The sequence below is a fragment of the Adelges cooleyi genome, unplaced genomic scaffold, assembly GCF_023614345.1.
Source record: "Adelges cooleyi isolate 19-005CV unplaced genomic scaffold, UGA_ACOO_1.1 ACOO_flye_CR_arks_rails_tigmint_CR_PRNA_21, whole genome shotgun sequence".
NCBI classification, from domain to species: domain Eukaryota; kingdom Metazoa; phylum Arthropoda; class Insecta; order Hemiptera; family Adelgidae; genus Adelges; species Adelges cooleyi.
Window position 1 is genome coordinate 9,272,514 of NW_026095871.1, and position 21,884 is coordinate 9,294,397.

The 21,884-nt window shown below is 34.7% G+C and overlaps 2 protein-coding genes across 2 annotated transcripts; one reads left to right on the top strand and one right to left on the bottom strand.

The window, feature by feature from the left end:
• Positions 1 to 12,536: 12,536 nt before the first annotated feature.
• LOC126834742 (uncharacterized) lies at positions 12,537 to 14,210 on the bottom strand. Its single transcript, XM_050566891.1, has 2 exons — positions 13,808 to 14,210; positions 12,537 to 13,661 (listed from the first exon to the last, which is right to left on the bottom strand). The coding sequence occupies exons 1-2, from the start codon at positions 14,177 to 14,179 to the stop codon at positions 12,552 to 12,554; spliced, it is 1,482 nt and encodes a 493-aa protein (XP_050422848.1). The 5' UTR covers positions 14,180 to 14,210; the 3' UTR covers positions 12,537 to 12,551.
• A 3,917-nt stretch (positions 14,211 to 18,127) lies between these two features.
• Positions 18,128 to 19,621, top strand: LOC126834964 (uncharacterized). Its single transcript, XM_050567219.1, has 2 exons — positions 18,128 to 18,334; positions 19,328 to 19,621. The coding sequence occupies exons 1-2, from the start codon at positions 18,128 to 18,130 to the stop codon at positions 19,619 to 19,621; spliced, it is 501 nt and encodes a 166-aa protein (XP_050423176.1).
• Positions 19,622 to 21,884: the final 2,263 nt, after the last annotated feature.

The following is a 21,884-nucleotide window of genomic DNA, read 5'->3' on the forward strand; positions in this document are numbered from 1 at the left end:
AATATCGTTTTATAATGGAACGGGAGCCGGAACGCCATGTTCGGAGGTGCAATAAAAACAAATAGCACAGCGAGAACAGAGTGCAACGACCGAATTACATAATAATACAACATTATTTGGTTCTCGATTAATTTAACGCGAACATTGATAATATAAAAATACATTCCAAAAGGTAAGTCAATGGGTAGGTATATGAAAAAAATTTAATTTAATTTAAACTCGAATCTATAGAACAAAATATTTACAAAAAACCCTTCACCACAAACAATAAACGAAGAAAAAAATTATAAGATCGGGTATGGCTTATTTTCCAGGTATCACGAGGGGTTTAACCATAGAGTAATTTTATAAAGAGTTGGACTAACTTTTATAATAGCTTGTATAGTGAAGGAAACAGAGACCAGTATGATAACAAAAAAGAAAAAAATAAGTCTTCATTGTTGAGCGGTTGGTAGTTTGTACCTATATATATTACAACATTAACATTAAGGCGATTGGGTACCGGCCTTAATTAAGGAGTTGTAGGTAGGCAATGTCTGTTTTTTTTCTGTTACGCGTTGTCATTGTGTGCGTAGTAAATGAACATTAGTGTGAGTGTTGTTATCTTACCCTACCGTCCTCGCACCCGTCTAATTCATGTTGAAATGACTCTCGTACGCACACGCACAAGTCGGTTAAAACGGCTACTGTTCAGGATTCATACAATTTTATGCTGTAAAACTACTGATTTTCCTTTAATCAGTCCGATCGTTGTATTAATGCGATAAGACTTCTGGAAATCAATCTGAGTTCAGCGTGAAGTCTACTTGAGATCGGTCAGGCCACTTTTCCAGTTTCATTTGATGGTATTTTTTAAACACTACTACGAGATTTAACATTTTTCAAAAAATTTAAATCAAACTTGTGGAATTTTGAGGGCAAAATTAAAAAATGAAAGCTAACCGATCTCAAGTAGACTTCATGCCGAACTCATATATATTTTCAGAAGTCTTATCGCATCAATACAACGATCGGACTGATTGAAGTAAAACGGGTAGTTTTTGACGGAAAATTGGCCTAAACATAGGTTTTTACCCTATACAAAATATTATGGTTTTTTCAGGATACTGTTATCGTTGATATTTTATCATCTTGATAATATATTGAACGGTATTTTTTTCATCAAACTAGGTAGACTTTGGTTCTTCGGCTGTTTGAGTCACATTAAAGTAACTATAGCCATCTCCTGGGTTCTAACAAACATTTTTCAAAATTACTGCATTACTGTAGTTGCATAAAAAAATAATGATTTAAAATATTTATTTATAATATTTATTTAAATAACCGTTTAAAATGTATCGTGAAATAAAATACCTCAACAAAATGGTTTAATCTTACTACTAATGTTTATAATCGGATACTCGTTTTGGGTTCATTAAAATGTTATTATATTGATATAGGATCGTATTATATTGATTGTACTATCAGAAGACTTTGTTTGTATGTTTAGAAATATCAATAAAGGGATTAAACAAAAACGTGTACCTACAATCTACACAGGGCAAGTATACGAAAACCGGGTTCCTGTTGAAGTATATACGACAAATACAAACCATCTGTCCAATTAAACAGTAAATTACACTTAACCCCCGCTGTTTTCTATTGTGTACACACATTTTGAGCCCTAATTCCGGCAAACGCTGCCTTGTCTAAATCCGTAAACACTTTACTTATATATATATATATAAACATATTGTATTATGTACTACTTCATGACAACATCCCGAAATGTTTACCCGTCAGATTTCTTTTCATTTCAATTAAATAAAAGCGCTTTTAATATGATTTCGAGTGTACGAGAAATAGCGTTACTTCATCATGTAAATTTGAAGGAAACGTAAAAAAAAAATACACACCGCTCACAAAATAATTTATATTCAATAAAGTTTTTCGATAAACCTGGCAAGTTTAAAAAAAAAAAGTTTTCAAGACCATAACGGATTTACCCGACGCGAATGAATAATACGACTTGAAATTAAAGACGTTTAACAATCTCACAGCGTTGGTCTCCTATATGAAAGCATATTCATTATAAATGCTATGACAGGCCAAAGTTTCAGTTTTTGTTCAATCTATATAATAAATTATGCATATATTTTTCACGCATGCAGTATAACGCTGAACTTTTCTTTTTATTCGGCTGGACATTTTTATTATAATAAATGTATATATTATACAATCGGTTGAAATAAGTTTTTTTTGTACTAAAATACCATTTTTATATTATTATAAACATCGAGTTGCCTTTGGAAACCATTAAAAAAAATAATTATTCGAATTATGTTGTCAAGTTGGATGATCAGTAATTATTATCAATAATAGATTGTCTGCTCCTTGGCTTTTACCCGAATTGAGCCTCCCACATAAGGCAACACTTGCTTTTAATTTTTTTCTATTTAAAATTTATATTTATAAAACTTCATAGTCCACCTGATAAAGTCGTTGAACTAAAATATAGGTTTGATAAACTCCTTCCGTTAATTTTAAGTTAAGGGATATTCAGAGGGTTAAGTATATTATTATATTCGTTGCGAATACGTAGATGGATAGAAGTGTGTTAAGAGAAAAAATATTGTAAAATCAAATATGCTTAAAATAGTATTTTTAGTAATAGGGCAGATACAGTAAGGGACGATTGTCTTTCTATAATAATTGTTTGCAATACTCATACATCGTATTTAACTTTAATATAATGAAAATATTACCTCGATACCTATTGATGCGTTCACAATTAACAATCTGTTAATTTAATACACCGTGTCCCGTGAGTGTAATTTTTCCCCTTTTTTGGGGGGGGGGGTTTCCTTAATAAAAAAAAAAGTTTGACAACTGATTTTTGAGAAAATTGTATGTTATAGCCTTATGTTAGATCTACCTTAAGTCTAATTTTCAGACTTAGAAAAAAAAAAATGATTATCAAATAAAAAAACAAAAGCGTTTAATCATGTGTATTCTTCACTATTACAATAAATATTATATAATTTAACATATATTATATGCTGATATGAACAAAACTTAGTTTTCTTTCATATTTAGTTCAATTTTGTCGCACTTCCAAAATGATATCTGTTTAGGTGTCGGAACTTTACATGTGCTAAATATATTCACAACAGTGTATTCGCAGACTAAAACATTTCTGACAAATTCAAAAATAATTAAACAAGATCGATGAAAATTAAGACAAGACACAATTAATACACTTGGAATGAACACGTTTCCGGATTGTCTGGTCCAAAAAGGGCGAATTTACCGAACAGCTGATAGTCGACTGACGGTTGATTTGTTTAGGTTTTGGCTTAGGGCCAAAGGAAAATATATATAGGATAACTTCTCAAATGGTTTTCTACATGCTGTCAATCGGAACGAGTTTTCTCAGTCGCGGTTCGTGTCACCTCGCCGGCCATACCACCTCTGGTTGGTGGGGGAGGAAGTGCAGGGAGTGGAGTCCATTCATTTGGGACTCCGGGAACACGGATTTATTTTTGAAATTAACGAGGGAAAAAAATAATTATAAGCTAGCGTTATCTCCAAGTCGAGGCTATCAATCACTACATCGACGCGGTAGTCAGTGGCGATGGTTTTAGTTGACTCTTACGCGGTCGTCCAGGGCCGTATAATATAGTGCAAGCGGCTCATAGGAGATTTCAAATTTCATCCCCCTCGACTCTGACGCTTAGCACCGGCAGCAGGGGACCTATTGTCAGGAATACAAAGTGGGTGACTCACTCGACAGGAATAACGACCAACGTGTGTGTACGGTCCACGATTCAACAAAAATTATTAACACTATGATATTTGCATACCTATTTGATTTATAACTGTCGACGAATAAATGGTTTTTAGAAAAAATATTAATAATTAAAAATTTAATTACTATCAGCGTTTGCACTTTTTGTCAATTCGTATCGGCTTGGTTTTATGTAGGATTAATAATATTATGTTATTCCCTATAAACTAAGACAATACTAATATAATCGTAACATCCTGCATCAGTCGAACAATAATACTTGCGCGTTCACTTAATTAAACGTTTCTATTTATAAACAATCCGTGGTGGCATATTATTATGTACACATCCGGTCGGCTGTAACTTCATCCCTGCGCCCGGACGGGTTTAAGATATTATTATGTTATTTATACTTTATAATAATAATAGTAATATGTCCTGACTGCGGAGAAAATAAATACAAACACATTGTACCTATTTTTTTTTAATGTTCAAATACATTTTTATCACATGCAAGTACTGAAAGCTTCAAAATAATCTCCTGAAATATATATTTTTTTTAAAACACACACATGAAACCTTATAACTTACCTAAGTGTAATTTAGTTCATAAAAGTCAAATTGTATCGTTATCGCCAATAAGGTTAATTCATAGAACACATATAGGTGACTTTTTTTCTACATTTCAGAAGGGTGGTCACTGGTCTTGTTGAATATTTGTATTGAGTTTACATGGAATTTACATTGTTGTGGTACAAATAATTGTTAGTATCAGAATTTATAAATACACTAGTATACGCCACGAGTGTCACAACATGTAGGTACATACGATTTCTAGAACTAATCCATATTATTATGGTAATTTAACTCGTTTGAAGCGTTTCTTAGGCCCCCGCCACATGCTGGCAAACGATTATTATTGACTACTGAATTATAATACTATTTTGCACGGCCGATATAGCCAGCATTGTTGTTATACTGCTAAATTAGTATTCGGTTGATTTGTCGATTTGCATAGCACAGTTACGTTGAACAAGAGTTGGGGTGGCAGAACCGTGCAAGTCTAGGGCTACATCGCTAATTTTGGACTATATAAGTGTGTGCCGTTTCCTCCACCCCGTGACTGATTAAAACACGTGCGCCGCCGGTCTTTTACTGGCCTACCGCTATGTCTATTTTATAAACACTCACGTACATATTAAGACGTTCACATGTGTTTTCTAACTTATTCTGTACAATGACCTATGCCGCTTAAACCGTGTTATCGCCGAATGCGCCCAAGAATAATACTATACCGCCGCAGCACAGGGTTCTCAGCCCAGGGGTCAACCGCCAACGACGAATCGGTATGTAATTTGTCAGTATTCTATTTACCATTCAGTACTGCAGCTGCTGTCATTGCCACGTTCAATACAATAACGATTATCGTCTAGATTAATAATAAATTCAGGTCACAGTTATTATGGCAGACGTTTGTGATTTGGATCACTTCTCACCGTGTCATCGCGGTTGGTTAAAAAACGATTATCGTACATTAAGGATACCGCTCAACGGTAACAGCTATAACATGCTTGCATTCGAGTATAATATAATATTGTCTGGAACGTCCCAATTTATTGTCTTAATAGTCGCGGCGAATCAAAATCGAGTTTGACTAGATTTAAGTCGAGCGCTACGTGTGATAAATTTTAGTCCATCGTTGCTAATGTATGATTTAAAACGGTTGTGTTAACGCAATAAAAAATAAACAAAAATTGTCTGATAGAAATATCAATTTATTTTTATTAAATAAAACTTCTTCAAGGAGACGAATCAAAACTAAATTTAATAAACAAATATTATTGAAAACATGACGCACACACAGAGTAATGGACATTTCACGGGTTATATGTTTTTTTTAAATTAATTAATTATTTTTATAATAAAAACTTTTAACATAAATATACTTAACATATAACATAACTAATAAGTCGAATATAATTAACAGAAAGTACTACATTAGAAAAAACCTGACCACGCATCATAAACTTATTCCCAAGGCTAGACAAGTAATTCATTTATTTTTAATTCATTACCCGGACAGCAAAGTATAGCATTGTATTTTCAAAAATATTTTGACCGAAAAGTAAAAACGGTATAAAAATTTTAATAATATTTTAAAATCATAAAAATACTTATCTAATAATTCAAGACAAATTAACATTGAAAAAAAAAACATTATTAAGTATTAAAATTTTAGCAGGCCCCATTATAAAATAACTGTGCTCGCATTGCACAACATAAAATTGTGGATACTGGACAGTGTGATGTTGCCAAGTTAGTTGTAAAGATAAATGGCGTGTGCTTACTAATGTGCTTCTAATCTCATTCTCATTAATTGATTAAAAACATCATTACGAAAGACGATAAACGCCAGAGAATGATTCGTTTGACAAAGGCGAAGACATTGAAAAAGTAACTGTGCTTTCGGACGGTTATTGGATAACAATAGACGAGTCAGTAAATATTATAGGTATTTATGATAAAGGGGCTAGAACGGCGGTGGCGACAGAGGTTTTGGAGACCATTGCAGATGACTAGTAGAAGTGCTGCAGTTGCTATTGTAAACGCAGAGAGAGTGAAGATGCGGTTTTGCAATGGGCGGTGTAGTATTAACAACGTTGTGTTGGTTTTCATCGATCTTGGAATAATATACAATCTCTATATTAGATGTTATTATTATTATATGGCGAACGATTATATATTGAATTGTCGCTCAACCCCAAAACCGTTAAGACTTTGAAAAATTACTATTTGGATGTGCTCGTGCCTCGTAGGGTGCGCATTAAATGGCATCCATTGTCGATTAGGAATTGATGCGAACGCGTTGAAGTTTTCCGAGGGAGACCATCGCGCCTCCTGGGAAAAATTAAATGTATTATCGTTCCTGCAGTTGGATTTTATTTCGTTATTATTATTTTTATTTTTTTAGTGGGTGAAGGGAATGACTGCGAAATTCGATTGGCATGTCCGACACGGTCGTTCGACGACGGCGGTCGGCCACGTGTTGTTCATCAACGATATCATTCTTCATGTGGTCGCGTCGCGTCGGTCTGCTAATCCGTGTGATAAATTATAATAATATATTATAATATAGGTACTTTATCTGAACATTTTCACAATACCGCTTCAACACAATTTATACTGACCGACTCGTGCTAAGAGAATAGTATTAAAAGCAATTCATTCGTTTCTTATTCAAATTTACCTTTGTTGACCGAGTTTTGAGTGATACATTTACATCATTAGCCCAATGATAGCTTAACGGTTTTGCCAACATTTAGAAAATGCATATTCTATAATTGTAGTCATAATTTAAGTGTCTAGTGGATTTAAGAGATGAGCAACATTGACCACGATATATGGCTTTTAAAAAAAATTAACTACACAGTGTAAACAATATAACGTTAGTAAACGTCTCAGTGTCTTTGAAAATATTTTTGTTTACGCTATAAAGTGTTCTTTATTTATAGTTTAATGTAATCCGAAACATATTTTGTCGACTTAATGTAAAAATATCGTTATGCTTGTTAGTTTTTTAAATTTGAAGGGCCTTCTGACACACTTTGCACTATCTGGTGAACAATAGCCGCACTAAACTGGTCTGAAATATCTCGCACAGAGACCGCGCCAAGTATATAATTTAACAAGATCGTTAGCGTTGTGTCTCGGAGTAGATTAAATCAGAGAAATCACTTAGGGTAATAAAACATTTTTACATGGAAGCCACCATCTTCTCATTTATCCTAAAATTATATTTATACCCAACTATAATGTATAGAAATAACCACTATATTGATTAATATTTTAGAAGATGGCTGTCACGTTATTAAGATATAGAGGTATAAAAATCGTGTTAAATTTTGAGTATCCGGTTCTGGTTGAGTTGAAGAGAAAAAGCATTGTTAACTAATAAAGGATAATGAAATAGCATAATAGTATACTCTGTTCATATTCTATTTATATACTAACTTCAGGTGTTTTACATAAAAACTAGTTCGGGAATTTTACGTAAAACATTTGTTTTATACATAACTGAACAACTCTTAAATTTATATCGAATGAAATATAAAAAAAAAACAGATCTATGACTTTTTCATAAACTGTAAACCGTATTTACTCGAAGTTTGCCATTTTCCATACTCAATGCCTTCGTCGTTTAGGGTTTCACATAATTTATTTTTATTTAAAGTTTTTTCTACTGTCGACAAATTCATTTCTACTAAATCGTTCACTCGGATTTCTTTCAATAAGTTTGGCAGTATGTCCGTAACTAGTCGGTTATGCAATTTTGTCAAATCGTTAGTGTCTTCTTTCCTGTCTATCTGCAAAGTGTTAACTATGTCTCGACACCACTGTTTTTTCATGGCCTCCATTTTTTCAAAAGCGCTTTCAATTTTTACACGTTCTGCCAACTGTTTTTGCTCCATGTCATCCGCCGCACTCGTTCTGTTAGTTTTTTTCGCCAACTCGTCCTCGAGCGCTATATCACCTTTATAAGGATTGCCGACTTTAGCCACGATAGTACGCACGTACGGTTTGTAGTAGAGATTGTTCGGGCTTTTATCGTTTAACAATTCTGGCGGTACGTTTAGCTCTATCACGCGTACACCGTTGCCCGAAAAATATTCCTTGGCCCTACTCAAATCGTCCAGGCTATGACTTTTTCGATCACCGGGGCCATTGAGTTTTTTATTGGCGTCCCGTCCGGTTTTGCCTTTGCCCGGTCGCCTGTTGAATTGTTCAGAGTTTCCGGTCTGATCGTCATCATCGTTGCTGTTGTATTCCACCGAATCGTCGTCGCACCGTAAATAAGCACCGTCGTCGTCGTCTTTGTCGTTTTTTTGCATGGCCTTGGCGTTTTTGCCACCGGATAAGATCACCACTACGTCCGGATGACCCACTCTTGTGTCGTTGAAAATAGTTTTCGCCTGGTCCACGTTGAACGGTAGACCGCCGAGAACGTAACCCCGATGGCGACAGGCAAACGACGCCAAAGACTTTCGGAGCAACGGTATCAGATAATGGTCTTTCAACTGTCCTCCGTTGTCGTTCATGTTGGCTTCGTAGTCGGCGTACTTTTCGTTGAGATCTCGCATCTCGACCTTGATCGATTCGATTTGGTCGTCGAAATCGAACACTATGTTCTTGGGGCCGTCCGACAAGGTCCGCACGTACATGCTGTATTCCAAATTGGCGAGTATAGCGCTGTTTTCTGACATGGCCGCAGATCCTTCGGGTTCGGTTAGATAATTGCTAGAGAACCGCGAATACGACTTGGAGTTCTCGTCCGCCGTCATTTGTCCTATTTCTCCTCCTTCTGCCCCGTTGATTTCGCTCGGTTGACTCACGTGTGTCCCGTAAATGCGGTCTAGCCATTCGTTTTCCGGCATACCCGACGCTTTAGCCGAGGCGCTGATGAAGTTCAGTCGGTTTTCGCAAACTTCGTTCATCCGGGACGTTAGCGCCTCTTGATCTTGTTCCTTGATCGCGTTTAGATAGTTAACAAACGACGGCCCGGCAGCCATCAGACGCACGCCGTAATGCTGAGCTATTCGCGCGGCCAAGTTGACGACCGCGTGCTGAGGTGTTCCGAAGACGGCCACCTTGAAAGGGTGCAACCCGTTAGCTTGGATGAACTCCTCGACTACTATTTTCGGGTCGGCTACGATCGGACTCTTTCGGCCCTGGAACCCGGGCACCGTGACGTCCAGCATGGGGTCGATGATCAGATCGGCGCACAGTAGGTCGTAAGTGAGATCGGTCAACTTGTATTGATCCACGATCGACCGTTGGTCGTTGGTCGGCACCAGCACGGAGCCGCACATATGGTTCCGAATAGCCTGCACAATGGTGTTGAAACCGTACGATTGCTGTTCGGTGGCTAAGATATACCGGTCTCTTATCTTACCATGATCGGCCGACACCACCGACACTAACTCGGCCAAGTCGTCCACGTGAAACACGGGCACGATCTTGTTCTCGGCCAGCGTGTACATTTTCTTAGGGTCGTTCCACGCGGAGCCGAACACGTGGCGCAAGGCGTTCTCCTCGTGGCCGTATATCAGCCCGGTGCCCAGCACGTAACCCTTGAGTATTGCTTTGACCCTGGACGAATTGGACTTCATGATGATCTTTTCCAGCTCGTGAAGCGCTTGGTACTTGGCCATCGGCAGCTGTTTTAGCACGTTGCCGGGCGTTATATTGTTGATCGTTTCGCCGTCCTCGCCCAACACCGTTTCGCTCTTTTCGTTATCTTCTTTCGCCCAAATCGCCACGGACGATATCAGTATAAATACTCTGACGATTCCTCTTTCCATACAATGCTCTATTTCTGTGTCGTTAAGCCTAATCAATTTGTCGTATAAGTGATCAAATGCGGTCCTCGCTTGTTCGATTTCGGCTACATGGTCGTTTGTAATGTCGAACACAATAGTGCCGCACAACATTAAATTGGCGGCAATGTCATTTTCGTCCAGCATCGAACATCCGTCTAAGTGTTGTTGCAATTTGGCCGACGGCCTATCCCTAACGACCGTCATTATCTCAAACGCATTACCCGTATTCCCGTGTTCCTTGAAATTTGTTTTGATTTTAGGTCTCATTAGTGGCCTCGAATGAGGTTCGAAAAAACCGAAATACTTATCGCACATTTGTCTCAGGTATTTCATTTTACTACCGTTAGTGGGTTGATCTAAAAAAACGTTATATTGCTTTTTACTTAACAGTCCTATAACGCTTGCAAACATAGTGTTTTCTGCCAGTGTAGTCTTTTTTCGTGTTTCCGATATATTCTTATTATTACTATATTTCGATTTTGTCGCGTTCTGTTTGTTCACGTTCAAAGTTTTCTTCGTGTATTTAAGTATAATATATTTACTGTTGAACGCATTACCGTTGTTTACGAATATCCGACTTTTCGAAAACACACGATGTTTTTCGTTTTGTCGCTTGGCGTAAGCATGACTTCCACAATAGTCGATAATGGTCGGAAAGCTTACCACAGTCGTATCTTCCCTATTCTTCAAGTCATCGTCCATATTTTATTGGATATGATAAAATAAAAATTAAGAAAAAATCCAAAAACTAACAATACAAAAGTATAATATTGTGTTTTCGGCCCGCAACAAAATACTCTAAACAAATTCATTTCTATAGTTATGAACGTTGGTATAATATGATTATTCAGTATTGTCATTTATTTTACAATCGCTCGAATGTCGATAATATTTCAGCACATTAAAACTCGTTAAAAGTGAATCGTATAACCACCGATGATGTGCCTCGAACGGGGTTACTGTGGATTTATTCGGCCCTGGTGATTTTAAACACATATCCTATGGGTCCTATGCATTGAATTAACTAACTGGTTAGTGTTTGAAGTATCACAAAGCAAAATTCTCTCCTCACTTTTTCACAACACACAGTCCGCAGTGAAGTCGACCGTGTGCAAAGATAATTCGATAACGTTTATATTTTGATCGCCCCTACAGTGCGATTTTAGTATTCTTTGTGCGTACTAGGTCGTCTTTGATCATAAACACAAGTGTGAACTTTGAAAGAGTAAACATGTTCCGTAAAGGGTTACGTTATAAATTAAACTTAAAACGGGTATTTCAAGGGGATTTTTCAATGAGAAAATTTAATAATGTTCCGCAAACATCGTTATACGTTATTATATTATAAAGAGGTCTTTTAATACACAGTTTTCAATTAAATACCTTTAACGTACAAAATAAGTTTGAACTCATTTCGATAATAATTGAGTTTATGAAGTATATATTTTAATGCCAACTATGTACTCGAAATATCGCTTTCCTCTAGAAATACACGCCACGACTGAAATTAATAAAATATAAAATATTATAACCTCATTGTTAGTGTTTTCTACTTAATGTTATATATTTTTAATTATCTTTATGTATACGTTAACAATATGATTAATAGAATAATAAACACAATTTAAATGAACCGAATATGTCCCATATATATGTATTTTTCTCTCGGGATACCTAAAAAGTGTTTTACGTTATTTGGATTTACACTTGTAATTATTTCAGATTACAAGTATTTAAGTAGTTACCAAACGATAATAACGTTTGGTGTTTTTTCTAAACAAAATGATCAATTACCCAATTAAACGGTTTCTTAGTACATTATGCAAATCAATTTTTAATTCAACCCTACTGATTTTACTATTAGTAACAGTTGAAACACGTGTTTCGCGTTCTGGTACACTCAATAACACATACCTACCATTTCACGCAGTGTATAAAACTGATAAGTTATTAATGTAAACTTCAAAGTTTATTTAAAATAAAATACAAGCTGCAAAGGTGTTCAGTCCTAAACTATCTTAGTTAAATAGAATAAAAACTACTGTTATAAAAAAAAAACATTTATATGCGTACACGTTCATAATGTTTATTTAATTCAATAATTTTATAACTTAACTTAAAAACCAAAATCCGAATTTCTGAAATCTGAATGTTTCCATTAAAAAATAAAACAAGTATTTTAGAGTTCTTTAGACATTTTGCATTTAATAGTACGTAATTATGTTATATTATACATTTTTCTTAATAAATTGTTAACACATTTTAACGGTATGGATAAAAATAAAGAACTAACAATTGTTAAAAAATTGTATAATACGATTTTTTAAAAATAATTGTATACAAATTTTATATTTCATAGCCGCATTTATCTCATTTATGACAAATTTCCAAATAACAACACATTAGATCTACCGTAAAAATCTCATACGCCGTCTAAAACGTCGAGGGCTTGGTTTGTCATACGACAACGCTATTTTGCGGATGACTTTAAAATCGACATTTTCAAACGCTTTTTTCATTTGTGCAATGTAACTTTTGGCGCATCCGATACTATTAGTCTGTATCGAGTTCTGGGGCCCGAGGTTAGACATGTCGTCTGAAGAATCACAGCCGTGACAAGTGGTTATGAACTCGTTGCCGTCGAGTACCATCGGACCGTCGGCCTCGCAACCGAGCGAGGTCGACAAATCGGTAAGATCCGATAGTATTTCATTGCGTATTCGTTCGTTGAGAAATTCGTCGTTCACGACCATCGGGTCGTTGGCGAAGAACACCAACAGGTATGCGAACATTTCGTCTTCTAACAATTCAAAGAACGTTAGGAAATCCAACAACATATTCGACCACTCTTTGATGTATCGCATTCTCGTGTGTTTCAGGTCGTTCAAGTACAAAATGTGTTTCAACGTGAGCCGCAGCCACACGGCTTTGACGAAATCCAGGCACATGGTATGGTATTCGGTTAAACTCTTGAGATTGTCGCAGGACCAGTGCAAGCAACGCGATTTGCCCAAGGCACTCGCCAACGTCTCGGGGAAATCTTTCAAATCGATCTGAACATTGTACGCGGTCACAATGTAATCCACACGCGTTGTCCGTCCGAAATCGTTGAAATACAAACTTTGCAGTGACAAAAATTCGATGCTCTTGGACGGCACCGATGCTGTTTTCTCGTTGCAGTCCATCAGATCGTCGATCATGCTGATATTGATCTTGACGCGCGCTATTAATGCGTCCTCGTGGGAGTCTGACGTCTGTGCCGGCTTATTGAAATTATGATTTTTGAACGGCAGTCTTAGTTCGAATTCGTTGTTCGACTGACAGAACCAACCCACGTACCATTTTATTGCTTTCAAATGGGTTTCGTGTATTTTCGTCAGTCTGTTCTTGCCTTCGGCCGGGTCCAAAGCGTCGGAACAGCAAACGCTATTCGAGTACAAGCCTAGCAACTGAGTGTACAAATAAAGCTGCCACACTTTTTTCATTCCATAGACGTCCAGGTCTACTAACGTGGCCACCTACAACACAGTAAAGCGTTAAACGTTATCAGATGCAGAGAATTATAGTTCTATCTGCCTAATTATTATTATTAAACCCCGGTTTTTTGTTTGTCAATAATAATTAAAGACCTTAACCTACCGAATTACAGGCACACTCTAATTACCTGTTTCTGAGCGGTCGGACCGTACGACGTTAGTACTTCAATCACAGTTTTTAGTTCCATGGAACTTGCTAACATCGACTGGACGAGACGCATGTGCCATAAGCTGCTGATCAGATAAGTGCATTCCAATTCGTTATACCGACGCTGGCGGGTGTTGTAAACCAAATTTGCGTTGTACTCCGTTATTTCTTGGGGTGCAGGGTCGTTTGAATAGCCGGTATCGATCTTCAGTAGATTTTTATATTCGTATTCAAAATTATTCCTATACAGCAGAACACTCAAAGTGTTTGCGGCAAACACTGAAGTTAACAGTGCTGTATAGCAAACAATGATCGCCAACATTTGCCCATCCTGAGTCGCATTGCACGCCATCTGCAAAGTGTTAGGTAGTATTTTGCTTACTTATAAAACTATGCACATTCAAAAGTCGAATATCCTGCTGCACCGACCGATCGGGATAAACACTTTTACGTAACACAACAATAATGTAAGAATATTCATGCAAAGCAATACAAAAAAAAAATTTATATATACGTGTTTACTAGCAGCTGTATATACCAGCAAATTTGTTATAATAAAAGAATGGTTCAAGTGCATTTGTAACAAAATAGGTCAATTGTATACAGTATGTTTCGGGTTTGATTGGTTTTCTAGAAAATTGTGTTCGAACTAAACGACAGCATTTTAAGTTCATAAATTTATTAGTATGAAGTATGTTTGCGAAAGCGCTTTTGAAATTTTCTAATTATAATTTGACCATATCTAATTGTAAGTAATTTGTTTTTTTATTAACCCATGTTAGCGTGTATAAGTAACATTGTCCTGACATTTTTTTTAACACCATGTACACTAGATTCCCAATATTTTTTTTGGATAAAACATGATTTAAATGAAATTTATAGGACCAGTCTTATGTATGGTTTGTATACATTTTTTTAACCAATAGTTGTTATTCAAAATAATTCCGTGATAAATAGTTATAGTTATACCTATTGAAATATCTAGGGTCAATAGTGACAAGTTTGCCTATAAGTACTGTTTAATTATATAGTATACTTGTTCATCACATCCACGTACACAAATTATACTTCAAGAATATCTAATTACCTACAAATTTCCCAACGTAATGGGTTTTATTATTTTTTTTTTATTTTTCCTTGTCAAATTAAAAATTTGATTCAACCATAAACAGTTTAAAAGAATTTTCACTATTTAAAAAATAGAATTAACTGTGGTGCTATAGGTGTTAATATAGGTGCTTAGCTATACAGTAATCATTTTTTTAAGTTCTAATATTTCTACTTATAACTTTAAGAAAAATGATAAAATTGAATTAAAGAAAAAAAAAATCTTCGAGAATTACTTGAATCTATCCCCTAGGTCAGAAAATCAATATTTTGCATGATATATCGCTTTGCTGAGTACAATTTCAACATGTGCGTAGAGATGGAACAATGATCATTTGTATATTACGAGAAAACCGAAGACGTACAAAAGGCCATCAATAATTCTAAGAAAGAAAAAGGTCACAGAGGCAAACTCTTTATTGAATTGCCTTGGCGATATTTGATAAATGTGTATGCAATGTAAAATCCGGTTCCAGCTATGACAGGTAAAAAATGTCGAGTAATTTGGTTAGTAAAAATGATTGAGATAATCCCCGGAGTACCGTTGGCAATGCTGACTGTAAAAATGTAAAAACAACGTACAATTTATATCTGCGCATGTCTAATGGATCCATTTATCACCCTCGATCAACTTCAATCTTTAGCGGTGATATCACGAGGTTACCATACATGTATAAGTTAGATTACGCCCTCGCGGAGAATAATAATATACTAGTCGGAATCGCGAACGCTTCCACTCGTTTGTATTGAATTGCAATTCGGTTTTTTTGTTTAAAATTAGTATCCTATATTTTGTCTGTTGTCAGTTATAGGTGTATTATCCGTTGTGTAGTCATCAGAAATTGTTTTTTATTGGAATGGATTTTGCGGTACGTTATTTGTCGTGGTTTTTTTAATGATTGCGAATTTTTGCTTTTTATACGTTCTAACTTTTGTACTGCGTGAATACAATATAATATTTGACATGTATGACGTCAATTATCTTATATTTATTATTGACTTAACTTGTTCGGCTCCACGTTGAAACTACGTGTACAACAAGTATAGTCAAGGCAAACGGTGAAGCTATCTGTGGGGGCAACTCGTAGAAATAATATACCGTACCTCATGAATGATGAGCGGCAGACCAGATTCATCTCTTGGGAAATCAAAATTGACTTATCAGTTTCTTTGGTTCTGTTTTGTTTTACACGTCTTTGTTGTTGTTTTCTTATCTTGGTCACGCTTATACGGAAAATAACAACAAATTATATTTACACAAACGCTGTATTTAGGATAGTGTTTAATATTATTATGTTTATTGATTTAAAAATGTATCGTTAACAAACCAGAATAAATGATACATAAACAAAAAATAAAATTGAATTATCTTACTAAAATTGAAAATAATTGAATGCTATATCTCACCTAACCTTAAACATATTGATAAAATATAATATGATGTTTTGCTGTGTATTGTTTTACAAGCATATCAGAAGTTCTACAAAGTATTCTTTCCCAGAGTACTTACACTCAATCACATTACATATATTACAAATCCACAAGTTTCTGTGTGATTATTATCGATTCATCTTTGACGTTTTCATACTTCTTTTAAAACTAAATATACATTACACTCTTTATATTAGTAAGTCGGTCGGCCGCATCGAATGACTCTAATGGAATGTACTGCATTAAATGTAACGACATTCAAAATTATGGTGGTGGGTGTACTGTGGTATAGATAAAATAAATATTTTAGTTCGACAGACGGACACGTCGACAGGTCTGAAAACACAATAAGGATTTAGGAACGTTTTCGATTAATAAATAATATATGCAAAAAACGGTAGATTCCATACAGACTGCAATATAACCACATAATATAATAACCTTACTACTATTAGACATTAACCATATGGAATACAGAATTGTGCATTATTTGAATTAAACGTTAGCTAAATAATCATCTAGATAATGCATTAATCAAGTTTAAACACACTATTTCGGATATCTTTAAATCGTATTATTAAAATCATTTCCAAGTGCGGTTTTACTTATACTAAAAAATAAACACACAAAATTATATGCTAATAGAAAAACGTCGCTGTGTAATTAGGAAGTTCTTAATGCTCCAAACCGTGTATTCTATTAGTTTTGACATCATGGCAAGTAGATCCGAATCAAAATTTGATATCTGAAAAAATATTTGCAAAGTGAAATGATGGATAATTTTTTTTCCTTCAAGAACTGTTTTTAACGCGTATGCGGAGTCACGAGTATCATTTCAATTTTCGAAAAACATAATATTTAAAAAATACAACTGTTCCATTTGACCGAGGCTTGAGCAAAACAAAAGCTCTTTGCTTGTTTCCCGAATAAAACATTCAGGAGGTATATTTTCCCTGTGAATAACTCTGCGGTGGCCTCGTGTTTTGTTTTCTTCCACAGAGTATAATATTTTATTCTGCGCCCCGTATAACATGATATGTAGTATGTACTACCGTGTAAATCGTAACTTTTGCGCATTCACTTAAGAGTGAAAAAAGCGCGGTCTAACAATAAAAAAAAAGCTCTGGTCGGTTCGGGTCGTAATGGAAGATGGGATACACGTACAACTCGGGGCTTTTAAATATGTATATGATAACGAATGGGGACCTAACCGAGAAACGCATGAGAAACACCCCACACCTTCCTAACATAATATACCTACGTGGGAAAAGTATTTAAGAGTGTTTTTTTTTGTATTAAACGCCAACATTGCCATTACCTGACATTTGTTATACCATGAATATTTAATTTGTATTAACGATAACATTTTTAACTTCGACGTGTAGCGGTATTTTTTTTTGTATTTGTAACAGACACGATGATTTTTTTTTTCTATAAAACATTAAAAAATAAGCGAGCGTAAAAACTAAAAATAACGTTGCGTTTTTTATTCTTAACAACGCTAATAATTATTTAAATTTGATTCGCTTATGTACTCACATGTATTGTTTTCAAGAGTGTGTTTGTATAACCGATTAAAGTTGAAACATAAAACAATAATATATTATGTCCCATAAACAATGCCTTAACGACAACTGTACGTACACATTTAAAAATTAAAAAACAAATTTGTATAGTATTTATTTTTTAACAAAATATCGAAATAGTATTAATTTATTAAAGTGTTCGTTGAAAATATTACGGACAGTGACGAAATCCAGCAATGTCAGTAAACAACAAAGATAATAGCCGACGCGGTAACATTTATAATGATAAAGTCCTTGTGGGGAATTGGTACGAAGAAAGACTCGATGGCTATATGCCACTCCAAGACGGCAATAAGGATTCGGAATATCAAAGGGAATACCGTGCTCGAGTTTTGCCAAAAAAGGATGAAAGCACTTTGTGGAAAACCCGGATCAGAGCATTGGTACATAATAATATTTTCAAGTTTATTTATATAGGCATATTTTCCTTGCCTTGATATTATCTTATTATTTTTTAAAGTGGATGATTTGTAACTTACTTATATAATATTTTATTTGGTGGTAAACTTCAAGGTGGGTTTTTTTATAGCCGAAAATGTCAGTTCATTGAGCTTTAAGATGGTAATACTGTATTTACACTTGTTATTTATAAATACTTTGAATAGAATCTAAAAAAATGCAAGCGAATTGTGTATTTAGAATTTTATATAAAAAGAATACTCCGTTTTTCAAAATATTTACTTTAGAGGCGAAGATCTAAAAGCTTTATTGAAGTATTCAAAATTGATTTGTTTAGTTTTTATAATCATGTAATTTGTTTTGGTGAAAAAAAACAATGTTAATTGCTTTGGTCGATTTTTGAATAGAAAACTTATACAGGGTAACCACAATTTTAATTAACATAACATTATTTCTATGATGTAATTATTTAGGTTAACAAGTTTCGAATGAAATCATTATTATATAAAAAGCATCAAAATTAGTTTTGAATATTTAACTTAAAAATATTATTTTTAAGGGTAGTTTTAGAAGGTAATTTTCTAAAACGTGATTAATATAACCTACATATTTGGTTTATCGGTATTACAGTCGGGGGAATTATGCAAATTGATGACTGGTCATTTGAATTATTCATAGATACAACTATAGGTTACTGTAATATGATTTATACCAGCATCCGCATGACTACTCATCTATTTCAAACCGGTTATCGACTAGTTGCTGTTTTACTTAGACTATTCCACAATATTAATAAGCGAATCAAATAAATTATGTAGGTTAATTCTATAAATTACCCTTTAAAGTAGTAGTTTTAACATTAAGAACTAATTTTTATGGTTTTATGTGAAGTAAACATTTTGCTTCAACACATTTTTTTAGCTAAAACAATACACTCTTGATTAGTGAGTTTAATAACAAAAAAAAATGGGTTCCAGGGGTTGCCGATTATGTTAATTCGAGAACACGGGATCCGAGGCGGTTACCGCAACAACCTGTCGTCGCTTTACGACTTGAACTGCGCCATTGCTTATCACGAAAGACCGGAAAGACGTTTCAACACCGTGGCCAACACTTTTGTGCCGGAACAAGACTTCACCGCCGACCACGGACCGGGCCGGAACGATTTGATAGGCCGCAAGTTGGCTGCTTGGGCCGAGGACAAGCGCATTACCGACGGTGTCGATCCTGCCACCGAATATCAATGCTGTTTCACCAGTCAAAACGGCTAATCCTTTGCGTGCGTGTGTTTGTTTTGTAGAAACGGCACGATCTTCAATAAATCCACCACAGTCCCGGTTTATTAACGTTATAAAATACATATTAACCGGAAACCGTATGCCTATACCACCTACCTTCTCTACGGTGGCATCGTTGCACAGTAAATGACGTTATTGTTATAGTATAATAACAGTGATGGTACGCTAATTCGAAACGGGTAGGTAAACTCGACCGTTATCGCACGCAACAACAATCTAAAATTATTTTACTAAACCGCTGATACCTGGTTTGAATTATTAAAAATCTCAAAAAAATATATATATATATAATTACATACTGGCTGATCAACATTATGTTTACAATTATTCTGCGAAACAATTATTTTAACTAAAAAAAAAAGTTTAAAATTAACGCTCAATTACTAATATAAATTTATCAAAAACAATTTTCAGTTTTAAAGTGTAATTTTTAAAAGCCAAATAGCAAATGTATAAAATGTAGAATGATTCAATAAACATAATGACTGATTGATAAGCAGTTTTGAAAAATTACTTAATGAATAATTATATCATTGAGTTATTGGAGAGACGAGAGTTATTTTTACTCGCTTGCACTTCATTCCTTATGAATAGTTTTTAATGTGAATCACCTTGTTTAAATAACGAATAAAACCTACAACGAATTTATCATATTTTATTTATTTAAAAAAAAAATATAACATAAACCGTAAAAAAAGTCTACCTGTGTGTTTTAAGTCTTTTACACTCTACAAAAAGTGACATGCATTATTTTAAAATATTTAACAAGAATAACGCAATTGAAAGCTTAACGATGCGTTAAGAAAAAGTACACGTGACCAAGTACTGAAACGAAGCTTCGTTTTGAGTAGAAATGTGATTTACATAAGGAAATTTGACAGTGAACATCGTTATACACCGATGTTATCTACATGTATGTAACCGTTTTGTACACACCTATTGTTATTGGTATTGGTATTTTTTTATTGTTATACTCGAGTGTGTTGGAGAACTTGTTATTTTTGTCTTATAATATATATTTAATATGTCTCTCTCTTTTCATAAATATACAGCACATATTATTGAAAAATTCAAATTTTACTGTTAAATAAGTATATATAAATAGATATATTAACTGTTTTAATATGGGTATAATAAAATAATTAGTGAACATGTACCAAAATACAAAACTAAATACAATTCTTAAAATTACAAAATGATAAATGTTTTTAAAATTATTTTAAAATGTGTGGCAGCTGTATTCCACGTAAGTATATTACAACACAGTGCAATCTTAATTAACATTAAATCATTTTTGGATTAGTTTTAACTAATAGATGCACTAATATAAATATGGATCAACGGTTTAATATGGCGTTCGTCTTGGTATTTTAATTTGAAACAATTTAATATAGTGTCAATTTCTGTTTTTAAATGTATTACTTTATAACAAGTTCTCAATAAAAATAAATCAATACTATATAATATTTTTTAAATAACACCACTAGTGAACAAATAAATAAATAGATCATTTTTTAACAACTTAATTACTGGAAATAATGTTGCAATTAATTATTTAAACATTGGTTTTTAAATTTTTAACGTAATCACACTCATGTTGTATCTAATGGACAAACATTTACCTAAACTATAATGGAATATTGGGTATAACAATAAAAAAACTATTACCAACTAGTTTCCTTATACAGATGACTTGAGATTACTGAGGAATCCAATACAGATTACTTACTCTGTACACAACTTAGTAGGTAATTCTTTATTCGGTTTTACTGGACCGAGAAGGGAAGTGGCACCAAATTTGCCGGTTCGCCCAAGTAACCAGTCTTTTAAGTTTGTCCGGAGCGTCCACAGGTGTCGTTGGTTTTGGTTTTCTTCGAAATCATTTGCTGCAACGGTCATGTGGTCGGCCGCCGTAATCTGCATACAACAATAAGACGCTGCCAATCTTTGCCATACTGACTTTGTAGCGACTCGTTTTTCACTTTCGGTCGTGGAGATGGTACCGTCACCAGTAATCTGCCCGTCGCATCCCTCAAAACTTTCATAGTCATCTTCGCTGTTTGGATCGGTGTCGTCCTCGGTTGTGTGGTTTGTGTTATTTCGACCTGTGCCTTTCATTGCACCGCTGTAGTCCCGATAGGAATTCTCACACTCACACCCTTCGTTTTCGGGCAAAATCCTTCTGTCCGGAGCACCGCCTCCCAGAGGCATAAAGTATTCTTCGAGAAACGGTCGC